We start from the raw sequence: 26,633 nt of genomic DNA on the forward strand, positions 1-26,633 counted from the left end.
CATCTAAGTTACCCCTCTGTCGAACAATCCCACTAGAAATATGAAATTTTTTGTTGGTGTCTGCGTGTGGAGTCTAGTAATTTCTAAATACAGTGGGGCCCACTTCAAAGAATGATCCAAACTGTTCATTTGTTGGGCCCACAATGTAAATAGGCTGTACACCGTAGATCAATTCCATAGGATGACCCTACTCCTGAGATAGGTAAAGGGATTGCACATAATAGAAACCTACGGAGATGATGTCCTACTTACAGTAGGGTACAACCTCATTAGAATACAATTTATCACATTCAAGCCTGCCAAGGCATAATGGGTCCCACTTACACCATTCATTGATCGTAGCCGTTCATTTGTTAAGCCCCCATTATAGATCTTCCAAGGCACGCTAATCATGCAATCCTAGCATCAAACAAAGCGAATGTGAACAACAAAAAATTATTCTCAATTAGCTGTTCGAATTGGAGTCATCTGAGATCCAAAGCAGGGGTATTAATGTGGACGGTTCAGATCAATCAAAAGACAGCATCATCATATTCACATAAAACCCATTCCGGCATCACCTTCTCACTGACTGTATTGGGATCTTAGGTTCTCGAAGGAGGAAATGGAAGAGGATTGCGAGGAGCCATGGAAAGGTATGGAAGTAACAGTATATATTGTTGGGTATTATAGAGAGATAGAGACTAATCTTTCTTCTTTGATTTGGGTATTTTTTATGAAGGGGTTTCGGCAGAAGAAGAACGCGGGAAATGCGTTGTCTTAATTCTGATCGGAGCTCCGGGCAGCGGCAAGACCACCTTCTGTAACCACGTCATGGGTCCCTCCTCTCGTCCCTGGGCTCGAATTTGCCAGGTCTCTCTCTCTCTCTCTCTCCTCTCTCTCTCTCTCTCTCTCTCTCTCTCTCTCTCTCTCTCTCTCTCAGAACAGAAAAGAAAATTCTTCTAAACTTTTAATTTCGAAAGAAATTTTATGGGTTCTAGAGAAAATATTAGGAACTGCCCCTATTGGGTTTGTGATCAATACATTCCTCTCCTATGGGTATAAAATGTCAATTTTAGTTTTAGTTACGATTCCAATTTCTCTTCTTCATCAATTCTTTCTGACCCATTTGAGACAATGGAAGAATGCCATAATGCTTGGTTCTGTAGAGCAAACTTATCTTATTGTCTCTTGCTTTGAAGAGGGGTGATGTTATTTTCAATGTCTGTTAGGGACATGTAAGATGTTGAGGTGCAGTGCGTATGAGATGCAGGCAATAGTGATGAATAAAGACAGAGCTTTGTTGGGTCTTGTATAAGAGTAGATTATGTAACAGATGAAAAGTTGAATAGGAATGTCCAAATCCATTTTCCTCTTTGTTGGGATAGGGAGGTGTCCATGAAGGAGATTGAAGGGTGTATTTTTGAGCTCTCTTAGAATATATCATAGGGAATTGACAGTTCATTGGTGCTCTTTTATAGCACGTATCTGATTCTCTCTAAAGGTATCTACTTAAATACTTTCTTGAGCTTTGCGTAGAGATGTTTGACCTTTGATCAGTATTAGATCCCGAGTTGTATAACGAGCAAGTCTGAAATGATATTATCTACTCAGTTGTGTGTTAAATGGCACAATAAGCTTAGGATGATGCTTGGGCATGTTAACATGCCTTTTAACAATGATTTTCATCATACAATGCCTATTAAACTTGTTACCTTTTAAGGAACATTATGTTTCAGCACATTGCCTCCAGCTTCATCACTACAGCCCACAAACATTTGCTTGTGCATTTGTATTCACACTTTTGAGTTGGATAGCAAGTTTTATCATCTCAGGTTACCATCTCAGACTGCAGTAGGAGTTAGAATAAAATGCACAAGAATAAACTCCTAGGGTGGGTTTTTTTTTTTGAATGCTAACAACCAAGTGTTTCATGAGCGTACCAAACACATAGAGGTGGACTGCCATTTCATACGTCACAGGATCCAGCAAGGCGAGATATGCACTACTTTCACTCAGTCAGCGGATCAGTTGGCTGATACCTTCACCAAACCCTTGAGCAAAGCTAAATTAAGTGATATTTGTAACAAGCTAGGAATGCATAATATATACATGGGAAGTGATATATCCTCCCCTTTTGATTACTTGGGACACCCAACTGCAATGTATCAATGACTGCAAAGGTGCTGTTGGACTTCACGTCAGAGGGATTTAGTGGGTCCGATTGCCACGTACACTGCTGCTGGGTGTCCCAAGTAATCAAAAGGGGCGGATATATCACTTCCCTATATACATTCCAGCTCGAGGGGGAGTGTTAGAAGTATGTGTATGTGTGTGTTGATGCCTGAGGGCATAATGGTCATTGTACTCTTCACTCTTTATATAAATACATAAGTGACAGGGAGCTATCCTCAACTTACTCTTTCTTTCTCTCATTCTCATCTCCTCTTCTTCTTCTTCTAACAAAAGCAATAAAAGACTAACATTGACTTATCCTAATAGGACAAATCCCGTCATAAGGCCCCACCTTAATAGAAAAAGGCCCATAACTTCGCCAATTCGAGTCTAAATCACGTGATATTAGGCTCGGTGGATAGATAATAAAAAAGCCCAACTAACTGAGCCTAAATCACGTCGAACGAACAAGATTTGATGTCCCAAAAGTGAGTTATAAACAAAATGACGAAAATATCCTAAGAGCCGTCAATTTCAATTAAAGTCGTTGATCGGACGATCTACAGTCCAAATTAAGAATCAAATAGCTGATGTCGACCCTCGGTGGGGTCGGGCATTACACCCCTAGACCAAGACGATCAAGAGATGGGTATAATAGTAGGGAGATAATACAAGGAAATGATAAAAGTAAAATCAAAGAGGTAGAAAATAAAAAATCTCCAAACATGCCTTATTCACCCTGTCCCTAGCTAAACCTTTAAGAGCTCTTTAAATAATAAAAGATATGATGACTTAGTGCAGTTATTAAAACATGGTTGTGCTAATATCATTTTCCTCTGTGTGTGTGAAACAAACACTGAAGAATTCTTTCATCTTTCTTTTCCTTTCTTTGATTCTTCTTCGCTTTACTTTTGTCTTGCAATGAAAACCAACATTGACATCGTATCCTCGGGTTTGACTTCTGCTATCCTTTTTCTTACTGCTATTGGTTTTTTATGTAGAGATAGGATAACTCTGAACAATTTTAAAAAACCGTACTTAGACTGCATGCCCCAGTTAAATTGTGTCATCCTAGGTGCTGGTAATGATTGACACCACAATTTTTTTATTGACTTGTAGATTTACTTGGTTGGACTGAAATCGAGTTGATTCAGTCGAGTTAATGACTGGCTCAGGGACATTTTAAATATAATTTGAGCAAACACGGAAGACATCTTGATTACTCTACTAAAATTCTGATTCTGGACATCGAGGGTGAAATTCATGTCTTTCCACTGAAAGTTGTCGTACCTCCAAGTGTTATCCCTCTCCTATCTTATTTCTCATCTCCATTTTGAGTTTATATCCATAGAGGCATTGCACATAAATGGTTGAATAATGTTTATTGACTTTACTTATAATCCATATGCTTGTCTATGCAAACTCTTTGTTTTTACCTCCTAGTGTAGTGCTACTGCTAATACAAATTCAACACAAAATTAAATTTATGTCATGTTTGGCTGATGTCCACATTGAAAATGATCCACCTCCTGCTGATTGCAATAAATGGTTGAGAAAATTCTCCGCAAGTTCTGTAATTAGGATAACAGGCATAAGGAAACCCAGTGTTTTGAAAGTGTTGTTATTTTCAAACTAGTTTATGACATAAGAGGTCTTGTTTTCCTCTCTTGTTGGAAATAGATAAAATTGGTTATTAGCCACATCCCCACTTTGTTTCCCTGTTCAAAACTGAGGCAAATGCATTCATTTTAGGTTACATGGATGGATATCAATGACACGATATGCCAATATATAAAAACTCCCTGAATCAATTATTGACTCGACATAGTTGACTGGGTTTGACCTTCGCCGAGTTATCATCTGACTCCAACTTTGGCTCTAATGAGTCTCTTTTGACTTGCCCTGGTTAATGAACATTTGACTGCACCAATTATTGACTCCTTGAGATGACTTACCTTGGCTGAGTTCTTATCTGAGTCCAAGATTTTAGACACTGCCATATAGTGTATACACATCTTATAATCACATCATGGCAACAATATTTCATCTAATGATATCTTAATGATTCTAGACATCCTAAACGCGTGGATTGCACTTTCTGGTATGCATATTCTTCATAATGATTGCGGGAGATGAAGGTTCAGGACATATAACTGAAACCTGGCGCATTAAGCAATAAGATAATGATACATCACAATCCAATCCTTAGTAACAGTCCACAGTATTTCCTAAATTTTATGATAAATCTCACAAAGACCTTGATCTTATCTGTAGTTTAATTAATCCACAAGAGTGGATGGTGAATAGTCTTGTTGGGAGAGTTGCAGCCATGGTTTTATTGCGAATACATGTTAGACTAGTCTTCAATTTACTTTGTAAGGATTTATTTGCAGAAATTACAAAAATTGACTCTAGCTTCAAGTGTTCTAATCATTTTATCTAAGAAAGCTGAGGGAAAATAGTCCCAGGGTTGTAGTAGGCTACATGCCTAAAGAACCAGTTCAGTGGGGAGGATCATAGTAGCTGGACACTTCTAACCAAGGTGCCTCTCCCACTCTTGAATCTTACTCCCACTTTCTGAACCTCCTGCTCCAAGCACCAATTTAGCATGATTTTATCAGTGCTAGTTTTAACTTGATCAATTTTGTACTTATATTCAGTTTTAGGCATGTTGGTGTCTAAATGTTGAAAACTTATATTTAGAATCTAAATATTGTACATTTATATATACACAAAGCATCAAATAAGACCTTTCTTATTTTATTATGTATAAATGCTCACTTCAAATGGTTCTAATCCTTATTTTTTTTGAACTGGCACTTCCCTGCTTACCTGCCCACCTCTTGCTTAGTGCAGCTATGGCAGGATCAATTTTTTATCCCTTTGTACAAAACTTTCATGTTACTTCAATGTGATAAATAGGTTCTTTAAGAACTCAATATACTGGGTCGCGGAATTGAAAACTTGGTATGCAAAGGACCCGGTTTGGATGGTAAACCCACACTCTAGTCTAGGAGAACCAGGCAACTATGGCTGTATTTTATCATTCTATTAATGCATTTAGTATATTAACTGGTAGACTTACAAGGCCATATAATCAAGATCTAGTTTTAATTTGTTTCAATATCAAACCATCTAATGTCAACACTGAAGAATGCTTTTTTTTTTTTCCCTTCCCTTCTACCCATTTTTACTAGCCTTGTAATATATGGCCTGATAGTAATTCATTTCAACATCAAGCTAATTCCCCTCTCGATATATCAACAGATAACACTATTAGAGTATTCTTCCGTGTACAATTTTCTGATTTTTAGTTGCATTACAAATCTGAATACTGTTGTGAACTGTGGGCGTCCAGCTATTGACATTTCTCTTATGTGAGTAGTTGGTCATCCTTTCCTTGTCGATATATCAGCGTCCAACACTATTAGAATATTCTTCCTTGTTCACAATTTTCTTACTTGTAATAGCATTACAAATCTGAATATTCTTTTGTGACCTCTAGCCATTGAAAGTTCTCTTATCTTTGTACTAGGTCATTCCACACCCTTTGTTCGATCTCCTGTTCCATTAATTGGGCACAAATTTGCTTATTTGTTTTTGTACATGGAATTGTGTATAGGATTTCTTTGTTGTAATATTTATTATGCAATGATATGATGATTGTGTCCTGAAGTGTAATGTATTTATCTTCTTCCTCTTCTTCTAAATCATATTTTGATATGTCTGCCCTCAAACTTTTGCTTTTTCCTTGCAGGACACCATTGCAAATGGCAAATCTGGAACGAAATCCCAGTGCTTAAAGAGTGCAGTTGAAGCATTGAAGGATGGCAAGAGTGTTTTCATAGATAGGTGCAATTTAGACCGAGAACAGCGTGCTGAGTTTGTAAAGCTTGGTGGACCCCAAGTGGATGTGCATGCTGTGGTACTTGATCTTCCTGCCCGACTTTGTATTTCCCGATCAGTAAAACGCACTGGGCATGAAGGAAACTTGCAAGGTGGAAAAGCTGCGGCTGTCGTTAATCGAATGCTACAAAAGAAAGAATTACCTAAGCTGAATGAAGGATTCTCTCGAATTACATTTTGCCAAAATGAAAGTGATGTTCAAGGTGCTATTAATACATACAGTGCACTGGGTCCATTAGATAGCCTTTCATCTGGCTGTTTTGGCCAGAAAGACTCGAACCCTAAAGTCCAACTTGGTATTATGAAGTTTTTAAAGAAAGTAGAGCCCCCTGATAATATGGTCTCTCATGAAAATAGCTCTAAGGAGTATGTTTCTAAAGAAGAAAGTTTGGAAAAAGATAAACGCTACATGGGACTTGAAAAGATTATTTCGTCGGTAGATAATGCAGATAATGACTTGCCTGAAGGCTCTCTTGTTGGTGGAGTTGCTCTGAATGATGTTCATACTCTAGCTTTTCCATCTATTTCAACATCTGATTTTCAATTTAACCATGAAAAAGCATCAGATATCATTGTAGAGAAAGTTGATGAATTTTTGAATAAGGTTGAAAATGTCGGACTTGTTCTGGTAGACTTGGCCGTTGGATCACATATGTTGTCTCTGGTTAGGGCTAAAGCTGCACAAAAAAACATTGACTCTAAAAAGTTTTCAATGGTTGTAGGAAATATAACTAGGCTCCATACAGAACAAGGTTTACGCTGTAGTGTAATTGCAAATGCTACTAACTGGTAAGTTTTCAAAGGTATTATGCATTGCTTTTACAAGTCTAATTCAAACTTTTATGCTATTCACTTGAATCATTGCATGCATTTTCATGGTATCACATCTTTCAGGACTTCGGGTTGATTGTATGCATGGTTCTATCAAGGCATTTGTGTATCAATGTCCAAAAATTGGGTCTAACTTTTTTGAGTTGGCTCACTCATATGGTAGTTTGAATTGATGTCATGAACTCATGACGTCCTTGACAGATTAATTGAGCCAACGCTCAGGATTTAACCAAGACTAGGAACTGTGATACCCTGATGCTTCTATACTGATTGATATAATACTGGTTTTATTGGAAAGGAAGAAATAAAAAATGCAACATTGTCCTTATACATCAACCCATGGAAGAAAATTCTTGTGGTATAAATGCAGTTGAAAGCAATAGATAACTTGTTGCTAGGCGGCCCCTCTTTTGTTAATGAATCTGCTTACTTATTAGCTTCTCTATGCCTATAACTGAAAGAAATCTACTGCAAAGTGAAGGATCCAATAGTTGCTTTTGGGATATCCGATTGAGGAGGAACCTGAAGGATTCGGAGATAGAACATTTTCAAAATCTTATATGAATTCTATCCGGGACTTACCTATCGCCGAATGAGGAGGATAGATGGGTATGGATGCCAAATCTGGAGGATGGTTTCTCTATTCGATCTTTCTTCCGATATGTCACCGATGGCAACCTTCGGACATCTCCTTGTGCCAGGTTATCGAAACCTATCGCCCCACCTGGACGGTGGTACACTGCGGAATCAACACTTGTGATCGACTCCAGAGGCACGGGTTTCGCATGGAAAATAGATGCGTACTATGCTACAATGTGGAAGTCTTTGGATCCATTTGCTCTTGAATTGTGTTTACGCACATCAAGTCTGGATGAATCTATTTAAGTTCTTTCGAATGTCATGGGTCCTACCAAACAGTATATCCAAGGTCATATTGGATTGGAATGGTGCTTTCTTTGGGTGCCTTGGGCAATTGATGTGGACGGCTATCCCATAATCTGTTGTTTGGCATCTTTGGAATGAGAGAAACAATAGGGTTTTTACTGGGAAGGAACGTGTGCATCACTACATTGCACTTGTCGTAAAGTTAGCCATCATTGATTGGTGCCGCACGAAAGGGAATTTGCCTTACTCCGTCGGGAGCATATTGAAAAATCGGATCACTGTTTGGTTGTCGGGGAGTGGGCTATAATCTCTATTTATTCAACACGCGTTTTGAGTACTTCTCTGTTTTAGCACTCTTTTTTAAGAGCGAAAATTTTTAGGGTTTGAGATTGGTATTAAAGGGTATCTCTAGTTCAGTATCTTGAAGAGGCGCAAGAGTCACAAAGAAGATTTCATCGGATCTTCCTGGTATTATTCGTCCTCACCCTCAACAAAGTAGGAATGGAAAACCACGGTAAAACAGGCGAATCTTCTTCTTGCTCTGGAGGACGAAGCAGACGGCTATTCATGGAAATCTTGGTATTAGAAAATATCCTTAAGAGGATGAGATCGATGATCTATGATGAAGAGAGGGCTTCCATCAACGACCCAACCCACAAAGAATTGTCGGGAGATCTTCTTCGTAAGCAATGGAAACTACTCAAGTTAGAGTCTCAAGACAGGCCGTTCACATTGTATAGCCTCTGTGCGTTTGCCTCGGTCAAAGACACCCATTCGCCGCTGTACAAACACTGTTTCTTCAAACTACTAATGAATGAAGAAAGGGCTGCGATAAGGCAAAACTGGGAAGCTAATAAGGCGGTGGGTATTCGGCTGGTGGAAGAAAGGATTGCGAGCAGAAAAAATCCTGCATTTTTGGATCGGGTTCCAGAGGACGTCCTCCTTGATATGCTGGATTTCCATATCCATCATATTATGGAGGAGTTGGAAAAGGTTTCGGCATAGGCGAGTCGTCTAAAAGTACAAACTGAATGACTATCTAGATGGTGATTACAAGTCTGTTTTGACGAATGCCATACTTTTCCACCCGAATTGCAAAGATGGGAGCGGGATCTCAAGAAATAAAGGATCTTGCAGAGGCTTCTAAAGGTTTCAGAAGGGGTTCGTTGCTAGGAGAAGACAATCTTTCTAAGTGTCTTTTAAGGGAATTGAGTTTTTGGTCGGGTGTAGTGTGAGGTCTGCCCATAGCTTGGTGCAGGAAGAAACGGTCTTGATTTCTGTTGTTTTTGTTCAACTTTCTGGCTCAGGGTAGGTCCTGGCCAGCTTTGTCTGTTACTATGTAATGGCAGGAGGGACTCCTGGTCCCCAATGTAATTTTTAGAGTATTAATGAAATTTCGTCATCTTTCAAAAAATAAAAATAAAAAAAATCGGATCACTGTCATTAGTGAAAAAAAAACGGCAGCACCACATTTCACCTACATGGTCGACACAGCCGGAGGGGTGGTTCAAACTCAATTTTGACGGTAGCTCTATGGGAAATCTTGGGAGGACGGGGCTTGGAGGGTTGGTCCGAGATCATATGGGGAAAGTCATAATCATGTTCTCTGGGCCGGCAGGACACTGTGATGCGAATGAGGCTGAGGCTAAGGCACTCCTGTGCGGGCTGAAATGGTATGTTGATCATAATTTGGGTCCATTAATTGTAGAAGGAGACTCAGCTAATACAATAGCGTGGGCATCCAATCGATGCTGTTGACCTTGGAGACTCGCCTCTATTATTGACGAGATTTGGGATATTGTGCGTTTAATCAAGCCTCAGTTGTCTCATATGTGGAGGTCTGCCAACACTATGGAGGATGGCTTGGCGAAATCAGGTGTGGACTGAGAATCAACTATTTTTAGGGTGGATATCCAAGTCCAGAAGTGTGTTTGATTAGCTTTTGTATTTTGGTAAAGCCGGGACATCTTGTCCCCTGTTTCTGGATTTTATCAATAAATTTTCGTTACCTTCTCAAAAAAAAAGAAAAACTGAAAGAAATCTGAAGGTGCTTCAAACTATCAATTTTTTTCTCTGTAATCTTGAACTGAAAATGGCGCCATTACTTACCTATCTGATAACGCTCGAAGAGTTGTCAAAGGAAGAATTGCTGGCAGTGTTGAAGGAGTTCCACAAGGGAGATCCTCAATAAAAGCACTAGGTTTGTTATGCTCACCCGGAAGAAAATAGGGGCAGTGGAGATGAGAGATTTTAGGCCAATAACCTTAGAGATTAGTCTCTATAACACCATGGAAAAAGTACTCCCTGCGAGATTGAAAGAAGTGCTAGACACTACTCTTACGGCGAAAACAAACTGTTTTGTAGGGCTTTGATACCTGGATATTTGCATGCATTCCTAACTTTGTATGCATGTGAATATGTAAACCTTACCTGGTGTTGTTATTATTATTATTATTATTGATGGTATACCTGGTGTCGTTATTATGTATGGCTATCGCTAAATGTCAAGTTTTACCTATGGATAATTTTCAAAAAAAAAAAAAATGTATGGATATCGCTAATCGTTTTCTTTCAAGCTGGAAATGTTGCTTATTTGTACTTAATACTGTAATAGCCCTTCATCACTCATTCAGAGTGTCAAATCTGCTTGCTTGCATTGTGGAGCTTGTATTTCTATGCTGATATCTGTTTTCTTTTCTCTTATTTCCTTTCTGAAATGATGTGTCCATTCAGGCGGTTAAAACCCGGAGGTGGTGGGATTAATGCTGCTATATTCAGTGCCGCAGGTCAAGCCCTAGAAATTGCTACAAAGGAAAAGGCTACAAGTCTTAGGCCTGGGAGTTCTGTTCTGGTTCCTCTTCCTCCAACTTCTCCTCTCTATAAAAGAGAAGGTGTAACTCATGTCATACATGTCCTTGGACCAAACATGAATCCACAAAGGCCAAATTGTCTTGGAAATGATTACGTCAAAGGCTGCAGTGTTCTTCGTGAGACGTACACATCACTTTTTGATAATTTTGCATCTATGGTGAGAAACCAAATAGCGCAAAAAGGAAGCAGCCAAAATTGTGGGCCAGTATATTCCGAGTTGCCTGAAAATCTTGTTCATGGAAATCCGATTGATCCATTTCCGAATACGGATCAGAAGATTAAACGAGAGGGCCGTCATGATTCTGATAGAAATAAGAAATACAAGGGGCTTCCAGTCGAACAAACTACAAAGGATTCTGAATGCCAACATTCTGGAAATTCCGGTGTATCAGAATCCATCGAGAATACGAGGAGCATGTCTGGTTTTTCTGATGTGGCAGAGGTTAAGGTGCAGAAAAAGAATGATGGGGATGGTGCAAACAAGGCTTGGGGCTCATGGGCCCAAGCTCTCCACCGTATGGCTTTGCATCCTGAACAGCATAAGGAAAGTGTTCTTGAGATGTCAGATGATGTTGTTGTGCTGAATGACCTTTATCCCAAGGTTTGAAGTTTTCTTCTTTCATGAAACCAACCCGTCTTTTGCTTCACTTTATCTGTTTAGAATTTGAGTGTAAACATAAATTCAATTATCTATACAGGCAAAAAGGCACCTTCTGGTATTATCAAGAATGGACGGTCTTGATCGTCTTGCGGATGTGCGGAGAGAACACATTCAGTTGTTGAGGAAAATGAACTCTGTAGGTTTGAAGTGGGCTGAAAAGTTCTTATGTGATGATGCTTCATTGATCTTTCGCATGGGATATCATTCGGTATGTACTTGTAACCTCAAATTCTTCGTTCTTTCCTCATGTGTTTGTTGCGGTGCAACTTGGGTCAATTTTTTGGGAATTTGGGTTGAGCTTTTACCATAAAATCGGATTGGGTTCAGGTTGATTCCAATTCATTTTTTTAGCAAAAGCTCAACCAGACTAGAAAACTTTGTTTTTACAGCAGTCCAGAGCTAATTATAGTCAAAATGGTGTGATCCCTCTTTCAGGTTCCATCAATGAGACAACTACACCTTCATGTTATCAGCCAGGATTTTAATTCCCATCACTTAAAAAACAAGAAGCACTGGAATTCTTTCAATACTGTCTTCTTTCGGGATTCTGTTGATGTAATTGAAGAGATTGATAAATATGGGAAAGCAACATTGAATGATGAAAGCCTATTAGGAACAGAGTTGCGATGCCACCGATGTAGGAGCGCGCATCCTAATATTCCCCGGCTCAAATCTCACATCAGTAACTGTAAAGTTCCTTTCCCTGCAACTCTACTCCAAAACGGTAATCTGGTAGTGGCACCCGCAAGAGCAGTCAAAGAAGCATAGGTATGTACATGCGATCTTTCTTCGGTTTCTATTGTATATAATGTTTTGGATGTTGGAGTAGCAAATGGCATGCTTCACTTTTAGCAAATTAATCATCCCCTTTCTTTGTTTCTGTTTGTAATCTTTTTAGTGAACAAGAAAATTGCATGCTCTGGGTGAACATTATCCATGTGAAAATTATATACTTATATGACTAAATTTTTTTGTGCTAAAAATAAAGTGAGAAGAATTTAAGACCTATAATAGCAACAAAGAAATTTATATCTATAAGGTATTTAATATTTAATGGATATACAGAAATTTACAAGTGTATGATATCTAATAGCTATAAAGAATTTTACGTTCATATGTATTTAATAATTGAAAAACTTTACATTTATAAGGTAACTATGCTATATAATGTTAACAATGGGTGTCATGCGCATGCCCCCGTGCTATTTAAAACATTTTAGGTACCCTTACCTCTAGATACATATAATGGAAGTTGAGTGGGTATACTACCGCCACTTTGGCAACCCGTAAGTCTAATTACGTTCGAATCCTTGCCTTGAGAAATACCTCTTTCTACATTCTGAACAGCATCATGCGCTAATATGGAGCTAAGCAGGAGGTCTGCCGTCTTCTCACTCAATATCTTCCCCCACTAGAGTTCAACCACATGTCGGCCGAGAAGATTACAAAGGGAGTTTGCCGGCAGAATGCTAAACCGGTAAAAGAAAGGAAAATAGCATCCTCTGTCTCCTGTGAGGACTAGTTCAAAGCTCTAGAGGTCTCAGGTTCGACCCCAGCTTACCAACCAAAAATAAAATAAAATGTTGGGCTTTTGAATTTTGTAAACATATTAATACAGTGTTTTCTGTTATCAGAGTAATGCAAAAGGAAATGGTGTACAGTGTACTGCCTCTTCTGTTTTTTTGATATTTTATTTAAGAATTATCGGCTGCTTACCCAAATCGGTAAACTACCGACACCTACTGACACCGAAGGGCGGATAGGAATGTTTTTGGGGGTGAAATTACTACCACGCAAGCGATAATCAACTATTATTTTGCATTCCATGACAGAGTCAAGAATTTTCAGCCAACTGAGACCTTTACCATGTCCTTCATCTAAGATTTGTATGTATTCAGGTGGTGGAATAGATGTACTACAGAGATACTGTAGGATTTCTTTTCCATGAGCAATATGAAGGATATGACCTCTTATGGAGAAAATTATTATAGAATAGATTGTGGTTATTGAGGAGGAAGGAAGAAGTGAGAATGAAGAAAAAAGAGTAGGTAAGAACACCGTATAACAAGATATAAAAAGAAAAAGAAAAAAAGAAGGGTAGATAGGAGATAATCCATTAATAAAGGGCAGGAGAAAGTAAAGAAAGATTAAATTACGTTAATAAGAGGGTCTATCTATAAGGTCTGAAAAGAGGAAGAAAAGTTGGTTGCCCAAACTTGGCGAACTGCTCGAATTTTACCAGGCCTGTTCGTTTTGGATATTGAGAATTGATATTTTCCTATCAATTCAATGTCTGTTTGGTTGAACAAGCCAGGCTTTCCTAAGGGTTTTATTTGGGTTTTGGGTGCCATGTCATCATAACCCCTCCTGCTTGTGCTTGTGTGGTGACATGGTGTGCCAGCAAAAGTCCAACAAAAAAACCAGCTTGGATTTTCTTGGAATGGATGCTCTCTCTATATTGGTAATGACATCCCTACCACTACTTACGACTTTGACAACCAAACACCACTTTCCATGGCTGGTCTCCTGTTAACTACTTTTTTAATGCACCACTACTTAAATTGATTGCGTTGGCTCTCCGAAGTTTCTCATTCTGTGTCCAAAGTTATACAGTTGGTTACCATTAATACTTCCAAGGATCTTTCTCCCAACTTGTTAAATCACTGTCAATGAGAGTGTGGTTGATATTATCGGACTAGGAAACATACAGGATACAATGTCGTTCTCTGCATTTAAGAACAGAGCAGATTAGTCACTTATCGGGGCTCCATTCAGTAGCGAATGAAAGAGTCAAATCGTTATTGCACACAGTAAAAATCTCTCCCAAGGAAGATGTGGGACATAGTCCAATTTGTTAATTAGTTTGTAGATTGGTGTAAAAATGAACTTTGTCATGTTTTAAGGCACAAAGCATAGGAAGAATGTGTAGATAATTTTCGGAATAATTTGGAGCATTTCTAAATTCCCTCTCCTCTAATGATAAAATCTGCAAAACTGGTTTCATCATCAGCAGGGGCACCTACCACATCCCATATGCATACTGACTCAGAGCAGCCTGCAACCAAAGGATCTGATCAGAACTTAAAACATTCCACCCTTCACCAATCTGTCATTCAATGCCCTATTTAGTAGCATTCCACCCATTACCCTTCTACCATTTCTTTGTAATTTGCACATGATCTCTTCTTTAACAATACTAAGAGCATGACTCACCCAATACTTGCTTTCTTCTATTGATGTACTGTGAGAGATTGTGGGGTTTCTATTTCACAGCATTATTAGAGTGCCTACTGTAATATCCATCTAAAAATCATATGATAAAAGAACTGAAAAAAATAGCACACGAATTTGAAAAAGTGGAGGGAAGAAAAGCATCAGCACATCTCCTCAACAAACTAACATGGGAAGTCTCTTATTGAAGCAAGCATGGCTATCTGGTCCGACTGGTTGCCGGATTTACTGAGGATTGGGCGGTCGGCTATTGGCAGCAGAGACTCTCGAACCCCATTCTAGCAGCTCTTTGCTCGTATCGTCCTTGTGAACAATCACCTCGATGAAGCACAAGGAGTCTTTCTTAGGTCCCATCACTGTCTCAATCGCCTCCTTGAGCTCTTCTTCACATTGGACCTATACACAAAACCATCTCTCTCAGCATTGCCCAAGCTGATAAATCTAAGGAAGAAAAATTCCAACTGCGGCTTACCTTGACTGTCCAACATTTGCCTTCTCCGTTGTGAATTGCGTCTACCAATGCAGTGTAGTTCCAGTTCTTGATGACATTATATGGGCCGTCATGGATCTCAACCTCTATGGTGTACCCACCATTGTTTATGAGGAAGATGATGCTCCTCTGCTCGCATCGCATCATCGTAGATACGTCTTGAGCTGTTACCTGCAAACCCAATCTCTGCCATTAACTAATTCTATTGATAGAACGGAAAAACATGGTTTTGTGATGTGTTTGTTGGAAAATTCAGTGGCCTATCAGTCCTGATTCAGCTGAATCATGGTTGAGTTGTTCATACCTGAAAGCTTCCATCACCAATGCATGCAATCACCCGCTTGTCCTTCGCTGCCTGTGCATACCCAAGAGTTGCCCCGACTGACCAACCGATCGAACCGTATTGCATCTGAAACTCATACCTATAATACCCATTTTGATTTTCATCTTAGTCATTCTTTTATCAATGATGCAAAAAACAGAGGAAAACAGAGTACACCCATTTCAATTGTCATCTTAGTAATTCACTTATCAATGATTAGAATACAGAGGAAAACAGATTGTGAGAGCAACAGAAGATTTGATATGATGGCATACCCACAACCACGCGGCAATTTCAACTTCTGGCAATTAAACCACGAATCACCTGTCTCGGCGATCACTGCGGTTTGACCAGACAGCATCCTCTGTATGTGCTTGAACAGGACATTTACCCTCAGTGGCTCCTTGGGCGCCAATTCAAGGGGAACTCCGTCTGGCACGAAGATCCGACGGTAGTTCTCATAAGCAGTCGAGTTCGGTTTAATCCTCTTAGCCAATGCCTTGAGAAAATCATCCATCAAGACGCAGCCAAACGCTGGCCCATTAGCGACAACCACCCGATTGGGTTGCACTATAATGGCTTTCTCCTTCTTGAGGAGAAGAGAGTACCCAACCGAGCTGTAATCGTTGAAAATAGGTCCTGCGATCAGGTAAGCATCGGCCGATTCCACAATCTCTGCACAGAAAGAACTGCTCACAGCACCCCAGTAAGTGCCAATGAATCGCGGGTGGTCCTCTGGCACCAGCCCTTTGGCAGAAGGCATAATTGCCACAGCATACCCACAAGCGTCGGCGAGCTCTACAAATGCTTCCCTGGCTTTCGCAACGCGAATTTTCGGCCCAGCTATCATAACGGGCTTCACAGCCTTGTTCAAGAACTCCGCCGTGGCTTCCACGGCTGCTTCTAGACCCATTTGATTGCTCACTCTGCAAAATCCAACATCCCCATGTCCAATTTATCCATCGTAGAGGAAAAGAAGAACTGGGTATTTGTTATTTTGTGTTACTTGTGAAAACAAGCATTTACTCCCAACATCCCCATGTGCAATTCATCCATTTTAGAGGAAAAGAAGAACTGGGTTTTTGTTTTTTTTTTAAATGGGACAACTGGGTTGTTTTTTTGGTTACTTGTGGAAACAACCAATTACTCCCAACATCCCCAAATCGAGTAGTCTATCCATCTTAGAGGAAAAGATGAACTGGGTTGAAGTAACCCAGTGCACGAGGCTCCCGCCATTACTAGGTTGAAGTAAAAATGATTAAATGACACCAACTCTAAGAGCTTAAGCTTATGGAGTAATTGGTTGTTTCACATTGTAACAGAGCTTAAGCTGATGCAGTAGCTGGTTGTTTTGCATTGTATCAGAGTTTTTGCTTTGTATAGTCCAGTATTTTTCAAAAAGTTCTTTACGTGCGACACTGTAGAAATGTAGAATTATCCAAACAGTCCATTTGATGTGCCACAACGTAGTTGTGGCTCAAAATCATTTCCATGACATCAAACCCTCCGGTCTATAGAGGTTTCCATGCAATTCCTCTATAGATCTATAGATCAGAGGGCTAGGATTATCCTATGGAAATGACTTTTTGGGCACAAACAAGGATTGAAATTTCGGTGGAAATGTCAGTGAAAATCTTATAATTTCAGCCAAATTAAGCTTATGGAGCCACCCGTGAGTAAAAATGATGAAATAACACCAACTCTAACAACTTAAGCTTATGGAGTAACAAGTTGTTTGTTTGGGTTACTTACCTGGGAGCAAGGAAGAAGGGAACAGGTTCCCGACTAAAAGTAGGATGAGGAATTGCAGGAAGATTACAACTGATGCTTATATAAACAGGCTTACTCTCCTTAACCGAAGTAGAAATAGCCGTATCAATCAACTCATGAGCATCTTCCAAATTATTAACAACAGCCTGATAACAAGTAACAGTCTTAAAACACATAAGCTCCTGGCTAAAATCAGGTAGTCCAATAGTATGATGTAGAATCCTATTAGTCCCATAATCATTCGAATTGGGCCCACCCACAATACAAATAAGCGGTAGATTCTCACTGTAAGCTCCGGCCACGGCATTAATGACACTAAGACCACCGACTGTAAAAGTCACGACACAGGCGCCGGCCCCACGGCACCGGGCGTAGCCATCGGCGGCATAACCCGCATTGAGCTCGTTACAACATCCGATTAGGTTGAGCCCTGGTTCGGCTATGAGATGGTCTAGGAGGGTTAGGTTAAAGTCCCCGGGAACTGAAAATACGTCTGTGACTCCGATTTGAACGAGTCTCCGGGCGAGGTGGCTACCGAGTGTGGATGAATTGGGGATGGAAATGGGGTTTGGTGAGTTTAAGTTGTTTCCGATTTTGATGTCCATGGAGGATTGATAAAGACACCCAGGCTGGGATTAGAGTCTGTGATTTGTAGTTTGTTTCGTGTGGGGGAGTTGGGGAAACGGGGAGTGATATAAGAAGGTCGGTTTGGTGGGATTAGGAAACTAGGGGCGGTTTTGAATTTGGAAGTTTTGTAAAATAAGAAGATTGAAGAGGGTTTTAGAAGGCGGTGGGTTTTAATTGCAGGAACGTCGTGGTAGACAAGAAACGTCCATTTTCCGCCACGTGTATATTTTACAAAGACGGGGCCGCCACCATTGCCGCTTTGTCTCAATCTCTTCCACGAGTTTTCAAAACCCTTCACAAATTTTCTGGAAAAGACTACTCCTTTCATGGGTAGATCCAATATTGAGATTTTATATGGTGCAAGTCCTTATCGTCCCGTATTTTTTCAAAAAGTACTGTACGGACCACATTGCAGGATGATCCAAACCGTCCATGTGATGGGCATAACGTAAATAGATTGTGTCTAAAATATCATTTCCATAGGATGATCCTAGCCCTCCGATCTATAGAGTTTCCCATTATAGGGAGTTTCTCTGCAGATCGGAGAGTTGGGATCATCCTATAGAAATGATTTTTTTGACACAACCTATTTACGTTATGGCCCATCACATAGACGGTTTGGATCATCCTATTATAGTGTGGTCCGTACAGTACTTTATAAAAAGGGAAATTTTATCAGCACTCTATTGACACTCCTTACTTATAAAAAGTACGGTATGGTCCGCACTATATGATGATCCAAACCGTCCATTAGATGGGTCACAACTTAAATAGGATGTGCCTCAAAAATCATTTCCTTAGGTTGATCCTAACCCTCCGATCTGAATGTTAGAGGGTTTATCCTAACCCTCTATAGATCGGAGGGTTAGGATCAACCTATGGAAATAATTTTCGGGGCGCAACCTATTTTGGATATGGCCCATCTAATGGACGGTTTGGATCATCGTATGGTGCGGGCCATACAATACTTTTAATAAAGTGAGGAATGCCCTCATCAAAATACAGAAGTGCTGATAACATTTCCCTATAAAAATAAGGGACTATAAGGGCTTACACCATATAAAATCTCCGATAGTAGTAGCCTCCCAAGAAAGGGCTTTCATCATCCTATATAGAGCATTCGGTGGGACGAACTCGTTGAATATTGCTTGCCATCACAAGTGTGGCTTATTGCCCTTGGCCCTACTCGATCATCAAATAATTCTAGACCTTCGATCAGCCATGAAGAAAAATAAATCTGAAAAGTGTTGCTAAGCCTTTGATTTTTGAACCAAATGGGATCTTTATTTGGCATCAGACCTACACTTACAGGGTCATCCAGCAGATCAACCGTCTGGATCACCAAACATGTACCGCATTTGTAATGGATCATGGTCGTTTTCTTTCATCAAGATGAGATCGTCTTGCTAGTGGATCTCTTTCAAGTTTTGATTATTATTTGAACGAGAATAATTAGGCCAACAATTGAGATCAATTAACCATCAATTTTTGGGTCTCATTTAGGGTTTTGTATGTGTAATCAACGGGCTCGAATCATCTGATGGATCCTCATGATCCAATTCGATTAAAATGGTTGTGGAAACTAGTTTGAATCTGATGGATAGTTATGGATCTATATTTCAGGATCCAATCAAGGTTAAAAAATAAAATAAAACTATGAATCAATATTTAGGTCGATCTTGTGGATACATTCTCATCTCAATCTTGAGTCTGGTGGAGTTTTCAAGACCTTTAGAGCATTAAGGGCCTATTTCTGCAGGAAATTGGCCACTAGATGTGACCCTTTCCACATAAAACACCCATGCTTGGAAGCAAATTTTGGATGTCTCAATGTTCTTCTTGGACCTATGTTAGGTCCTCAACTTCCCTCCTCTGGAGCTTAACTTACGCCCAAGGCTTTAGTCCATCCATCATCTGAAAGCGCTTGTACTCTTATATATTGAATAATTGTAGAAAACTACTTCAGATACTCTTTAATCATCCTCATGTGCTAGAGATGTCTTAGGTTATAATCGGTAAACTCCATTTTTACGATCAAGAATGGAATGAGGCCTTCGGCTCCCACTTCAGGTCCTCCCACATTTCAATCTTACACCATTCTTCCTGGATATCCTCATTGCAAGTTCACCGCCATAATTTAGCATCCTCATTGACGGACATTGTGGTAGTTGTAACTTGGCCACATCCTCTAGGCATGTGACACAAAAGTATTGCTCTCTATGTCGAACAAGAAGTTCTCTAGCCTTTTAGTACTAGGGCCACCCCCAAAGCATCAAGATTATATCACATAAACCCTCCTGATATGCCCTCACCATGATCATCATGCGATTGCTGAGGATGCTCATGAGTAAATTTACTTTATCTACGTTTATCGAGTATTTGTATCTAGGTTTATCGAGCCTCCACGTACCGTATCCCTAGGCTCCGTACTAAGGTTCTCAATTATTTCAGCTAAATTGTGTTGCACATGCTCCACCACTTCGATCTATCGTTTCTTCAAGATTATCAAGCTATTCCTTAGTGTTTGGCTGTTGCCATCAACCGGCTCGGGTTCTCCTTGAGCCCGACTAGACTCTAAGTGAAGTACAAAGTGTTAGAGTAATTAGGGTATAAGCAAGGATGCTTAAAGCATTATACCCAAGGTATCTAGTTTGGAATATCAAGTTTGTTGCCACCAGCCCCTATATATAGAGATACACTAGGGTTTTAATAGGTTAGTGGGCTCTAGCCCAAATAGGCCTACTACACCAGTTCATTATCTTATTGGGCTTATATTAGAACATATATGGGTTATATTATATACCCAACAATCTCCTCATATATTCTACATATAGTACAATCCAATAGATAGTTAATGTGATGTCCAAACAAAATTATTGAATCATCCATATCACCATATCAATAAAGATTTGTAATCCAACTGAAAACAAAAATACTTTAAAGAATATCCAAGAGTTTTAGAAATAATCTAAACTCAAACATAAGCAGTTTCACATGTAGGTGAACTATTTAATCAACTGAAAAGAAAATAATAGTTCACACTGCTCTATAAGGATTCACTCATCAAGTAAGCCATCCTCATCAAGATCTAAATTGAGGCAATCTCCTCCATTTTCGTCAATTCCTGTAAATTACCAAATATGAATTTCATAAAATGAATCCAATCATTTGTGTATTTTACTAAAAGTATCTAGTTCTACAGAAAGAACTTAGTACAATTTCATAATGGCTGAAAAATAAATCTCAATATCAATAAGCATCAATGTCAAGTTTCAATCAAGAACCAGACCTAAACAGTTTCTTTGCAAAGAACCATTCCATGTTTCCATTTGGAATGTTACAGGCATCATATCCAAATTGAATTAAGCTGTATCATCAAGTTTGGAATGAAACAACATTTCCCAAGAAGGACATGTCATCAAATGTGGAATGACATAAAGATAACTGTTAACATCATTGAAACATATCAAGTGCTTATCTTGGCCAAGATAGGGAGATTCGAAAAATTCAAAATAATATGAATGTATGTTAACACACGTCTACACAGTCTTTAACCCCATCTCCCCCGCAGTTTTGAATATTCGATCTTTGTTCAGTCCCTTCGTAAGAGCATCGGCCATATTATCCTTTGATCTCACATCAACCAAAGTGATAATACCTTGTTCTAGAAGATAATTCAGCGTGGCATGTTTCAGCCTGACATGTCTCCTCTTACCATTAAAGAATAAGTTTTTCACAATCGTAATTGTAGCTTGATTATCACAGAACAAACTTAAAGAGTTAATCTTTAAATGGGTCAATGGAATATCCAGGATTAGATCTCTTATCCACTCTGCTTCATCTCCTGTAGAAGCTAAAGCATAAAGCTCCGATTCCATAGATGATAGAGCAATACAAGTCTGTCTCTTTGACTTCCATGCAACAACGGCTCCACCCAGTGTAAAAACATAACCACTGGTAGATTTACTGTCTCCTAATTCTGAGCCCCATGATGCATCAGAATACCCTTCCAGAATAGGAGGATGGCCATTATAACATAGAGCATATCCTTGAGTACCCTTAAGGTATCTCATCAGCCTCATAAGGGCATCCCAGTGCTCACGGCCAGGATTACTAGTGAAACGACTCAGCATGCCAACTGTAAAGGCTATGTCTGGCCTAGTGCAACTCATAGCATACATGAGACTACCAATCAGTTTAGAATAATCTAACTGATTCACACTGTCTCCTTCATTAGAGATCAGCTTCATGATATAATCAAATTGTGTCTCAATCGGTTTACACTCACTGTATCCCCATGTAGAAAGTAGTTTTTCAATATAATGGGCTTGGCTAAGAGTAATCCCTTGCCTTTCAAAACTTACTTTCATACCAAGAATGGTGTCAACCACACCAAGATCTTTCATGTCGAATTCTTGAGCCAAAGTGGTTTTCACGTCACTCACTACAGAGAGATCAGAACCAAGAATCAACATATCGTCTACATACAAGCAAATAATCGCAACCTTATTCGACACAGAACGAAAGTAAAGGCATTTATCTGAGTAACTGGTCTGAAAACCAAAGCTCTTTACTACCTTGTCAAATTTTTGATGCCACAATTTAGGTGCTTGTTTAAGACTATATAAAGATTTGTGTAACTTACAAACTTTGTTCTCGAAAACCTCCATGACAAACCCTTCAGGTTGGTTCATGTAGATTTCCTCTGTGAGGTCTCCATTAAGGAAAGCCGTTTTTACATCCATTTGATGCACAACATACTTCTCAATAGAAGCCAAAGCAAGAAGAATTCTTATCATTGCCAAATGACAGACCGGTGAGTAAACATCAAAGTAGTCTATCCCACTGACTTGAGTATAGCCCTTAGCTACTAAACGTGCTTTATACCGAGCTATGGATCCGTCAGGATTAAGTTTCTTCTTCAAAATTCACTTACAGCCCACAGTCTTAGCCCCTTTTGGCAAATCGACTAGCTGCCAAGTTTGATTTTGTAACAGAGAGCTCATTTCATCATCAATGGCTTCTGCCCACAACAAAGAGTCCCTAGATCTCATCGCTTCCTTATAGGTTGACGGATCAATCTCTACATGGTAGTTCACAAAGTCCTCACCAAAGTTCTTGGGTACTCTATCTCTTGTAGAAACTCTTAAAGGTTCTGATGTAGAAATCAGTGTATGACAGGTGTCAGAAATATTCTGTTCAAACTCTACATGCGATTCTGTAACCATCTCAGTATCGCCAGGTAGGTTCAAACCATGATCTCTGAGAAATTTATTCTCAAAGAATATTGCATCTCTAGATTCTATAACTAAATCGGTAGATAGATCCAAAAACCGATCAGCAACACTATCTTCTGCACCACCTATATAAACGCAAGTGTTTGTTCTAGGTCCTACCTTAGGTCTTCTAGGGTCTTGTATCCTCACATAAGCAATACAGCCCCAAGTCTTAAGAGTGTCATATCTACAAGGATGTTTATGCCATAACTCATAAGGAGTAGAGGTCAACTTAGAGTGTGGTATTCTATTCAGGATGTGATTTGCAGTTAAAGCTGCTTCTCCCCAATAGCTAGTAGGCATGCCAGCTGTCAATAACATAGAGTTTAACATTTCAGTTAACGTCTGGTTCTTACGTTCAGCTATGCCATTAGATTGAGGTGAGTAAGGAGCAGTAGTTTCAAGTATTATGCCCTGAGAGGCACAGAATTCCTTGAACTCTGTCAAAGTGTATTCTCCTCCTCTATCACTCCTAAATCGCTTAATTTTCAAGTTCAATTAATTTTCAACACGATTCTTGAAATTTTTAAATTTATCAAAGGCTTCATCTTTCGATTTTAGGAGATAAATATGACAATATCTAAAAAAATCGACTATAAAAGTGATTAAATACTTCCGACCACCTCGAGTAGTGAAACTTTTAAAGTCACAGAGGTCAGAATGTATTAACTCAAGAAGTTGTGTGCTCCTAGAAACCGAACGAAAAGGTTTTCTAGTGATCTTGGTTTGTGCACACACTTCACATTTGTCAAATCTAATCGATGTATCTAATGGTATATCATAAGTTTTAGCAAGTGTGACCATTTTCCTATAGTTCACATGTCCCAATCTAGTGTGTAATAACTTAGGATCAATCAAAGTGGAATTAACTTGACTAACGGTTTCATTTGCCAGACTCAATCTATACATACCATCGATTAAGAAAGCACAACCAAAATAATAAGAGTTAACAGTTAAAGTTACTCTACCACCCAAAAAAGATGAACACATGCGAGCATTGTCTAAAAGACTAATAGAAATTAAATTCTTTTGAATAGCATGAACTACTTTAACATTTTTTAAAGTTAGTATTTTACCTAAAGAAAGGACCAGGTTCGCAGTTCTAGTGTGAGTTACCTTTGCCTCAGCTCCACTAGCCACTGTAACGGTCTCTTTCACGCCAACAGCATCCGTAAGTAGTTTCTTCGAGTTGCAAACATGGCAGGTGGCTCATGTATCTAACCACCAGTCTGAAGAAGTACTGGCCTTACCATTGCCTAACATGGTAATAAAATTCTTAGGCGCAACACTGCCCACCATCATATGAGCTTCCTTTTGTGGTGTGTCAGATTTAGCCTTCTTAGGTTGTTTACACTCTGCAGCAAAGTGACACCATTTCCCACAGTTGTGGCACTTGCCCTTCTTTTTCTGAAAGATAGTCTTTTTGGCCTCAAACTTGGAATGTTCACTTTTAGGTGACTTGGATTTCCGAGGAAATTTCTTGGGATATATTACCGCGTTAGCAGCAGACTGTTGCTGTCTAACCATCTCCAAGTTATTCCTAACTCGATTCTCATCTTCGATTCGAATGAATCGTTTGAGATCATCCAGTCCACTTGCACCATTTTCTGATACATCTCGGTTTTGAAAGAATGCCATGCAGATGGTAATTTATATATAATTGCACCCACAAGAAACGAATCACAGACAGCTATTTTTTCATTATGCAACTTAGATCTCAAATTCTCTAAATCAGTCACTTGAGGAGTGATTTTCTTGTCCTCTTGAAACTTGAAATCCATGAATTTGTCCACACGATGGGTCTTGGACAATTCCTCCTCCTTCTTGAATTGAGCATCTAAGTTGTCCCATATAGCTTTAGCAGCGTTAAATTCACTATAGGTTTCTGCAAGACGATCTGAAAGACAATTCAACAAGTAGTCTTTGCAGAAATCCTCATCTCTAAGCCATTGAGATTCATCAACTTCTTCATCCGTCTCAGCAAAGGTACTCAAAACAATGTAAAAACAATTCATATATTTTAGACTGAATTGAGTCTTTCGCTTCCATGAGTTAAAATCAGATCCACCAAATGAGTGAAGTTTGACCATCTCAAAAGGCATAGAATTCTGTTCCATTTGATATTTCAGATGAAATTAAAAAGTGGAAAGAGTGCACCTGATTGGCGAATCGCAAGAACCCAATCCGAGAACCGAAACAGACTCCACCAGCAAGAATCGGATCCAAGAACCAAATCCAAGAAACGATGGCTCACCAGCGGCAAGAGAGGAGGCCGACGACAAGTTTAAGAACTGATTTTGCAGAGGAACAATCCAAACCAAGCAAAGGAAAAGACCACGCCCAAATCTGTTTCTATATGGGAATAAACCCACGCCCAAAACGGAGATTCTGTTCTTATACGAGAAAGAAAAACAGCTTAAAGAAGAACCCACTTGAGAGGGCTGCAGTTTCGATTTTGCAGAGTTGTCCTCCTCCAACAGGTTGCTTGATTCTTCAAAAAAAAATTGTTGAATTTCAATTGGGTACGAGAGAGGGTTACAAGATCTGCAAGATTAGAAACCCTATACCCAAAACCTTCCTTTTTAGAAACCCAGAAACAGAAAGCCTAGAAAGAGGGACATGGGTTTTAATCGATGTCTCAACTTTATGGAAACAGAGGGCTGAGGTAGGCGAACTTGGTGGGGAAGAGAGAAAACGATGGTGCAATCCAGCCCAAAGAATACACAACCCCAAGTTCAGCAGCTTTTCCTCCTCCTTGATGCCAACAGATTTCTCAATGAGTGAATCCAATTTGGGAAATCCGATCAGACGCCCAAAATCTAGATTCCAAGAGAGCCGCCCAAGAATCCGATCAGACAACCCCAAGTTCAGCGGCTTTTTTCAAGTTTACCTGTTAAAGAAGACCTGCGATGCAGAGAACAAAACCCAAATGTCTGTTGGTGTTGAATAACCCAGCCGTGTATGATCGGTTCTCCGTTTAGAGAGAGAAGCAGACGTTCCACGAGAGATCAAAACCCTAACGAGAGTGATCAAAACGATCGCACAAGAGAGAGTTGAAGACGATCCCTAAAAAGAAATAATGCTTTAAGATTGTTAGAGTAATTAGGGTTTAAGCAATGATACTTAAAGCATTACACCCAAGGTATCTAGTTTGGAATACCAGTGTTTTCCTATAGTTCACATGTCCCAATCTAGTGTGTAACAACTTAAGATCAATCAAAGTGGAACTAACTTGACTAACAGTTTCATTTGCTAGACTCAATCTATACATACCATCGATTAAGAAAGCACAACCAAAATAATAAGAGTTAACAGTTAAAGTTACTCTACCACCCAAAAAAATGAACACATGCTAGCATTGTCTAAAAGACTAATAGAAATTAAATTCTTTTGAATAGCAAGAACTACTTTAACATTTTTTAAAGTTAGTATTTTACCTGAAGAAAGGTTCGCAGTTCCAGTGTGAGTTACCTTTGCCTCAGCTTCACTAGCCACTGTAACTGTAATAACCGGTAAAATATATATATATATATATATATATATACAAATAAATAAAAATGGCCTCATAGGTGGGTAATCATCGGTCATTACTCATTTTTTCCCGAGTTA

General features: G+C 39.3%; 2 protein-coding genes across 2 annotated transcripts; one reads left to right on the forward strand and one right to left on the reverse strand.

The window, feature by feature from the left end:
* Positions 1-476: 476 nt before the first annotated feature.
* Positions 477-12,973, forward strand: APTX (APRATAXIN-like protein). The gene is made up of 7 exons (XM_077383211.1): positions 477-635; positions 722-852; positions 5,912-6,849; positions 10,510-11,248; positions 11,346-11,516; positions 11,744-12,076; positions 12,656-12,973. Exons 1-6 carry the CDS (start codon positions 605-607, stop codon positions 12,074-12,076), a joined length of 2,343 nt encoding a protein of 780 aa, XP_077239326.1. The 5' UTR covers positions 477-604; the 3' UTR covers positions 12,656-12,973.
* A 1,544-nt stretch (positions 12,974-14,517) lies between these two features.
* On the reverse strand, positions 14,518-18,042 carry LOC143880328 (pyruvate decarboxylase 2-like). The gene is made up of 5 exons (XM_077383212.1): positions 17,104-18,042; positions 15,627-16,277; positions 15,334-15,451; positions 15,012-15,200; positions 14,518-14,935 (listed from the first exon to the last, which is right to left on the reverse strand). The coding sequence occupies exons 1-5, from the start codon at positions 17,724-17,726 to the stop codon at positions 14,765-14,767; spliced, it is 1,752 nt and encodes a 583-aa protein (XP_077239327.1). The 5' UTR covers positions 17,727-18,042; the 3' UTR covers positions 14,518-14,764.
* Positions 18,043-26,633: the final 8,591 nt, after the last annotated feature.

The sequence above is a fragment of the Tasmannia lanceolata genome, unplaced genomic scaffold (genome assembly GCF_043159265.1).
Source record: "Tasmannia lanceolata isolate RefF3 unplaced genomic scaffold, GAP_Taslan_0.1 ptg000006l, whole genome shotgun sequence".
Classification (NCBI taxonomy): domain Eukaryota; kingdom Viridiplantae; phylum Streptophyta; class Magnoliopsida; order Canellales; family Winteraceae; genus Tasmannia; species Tasmannia lanceolata.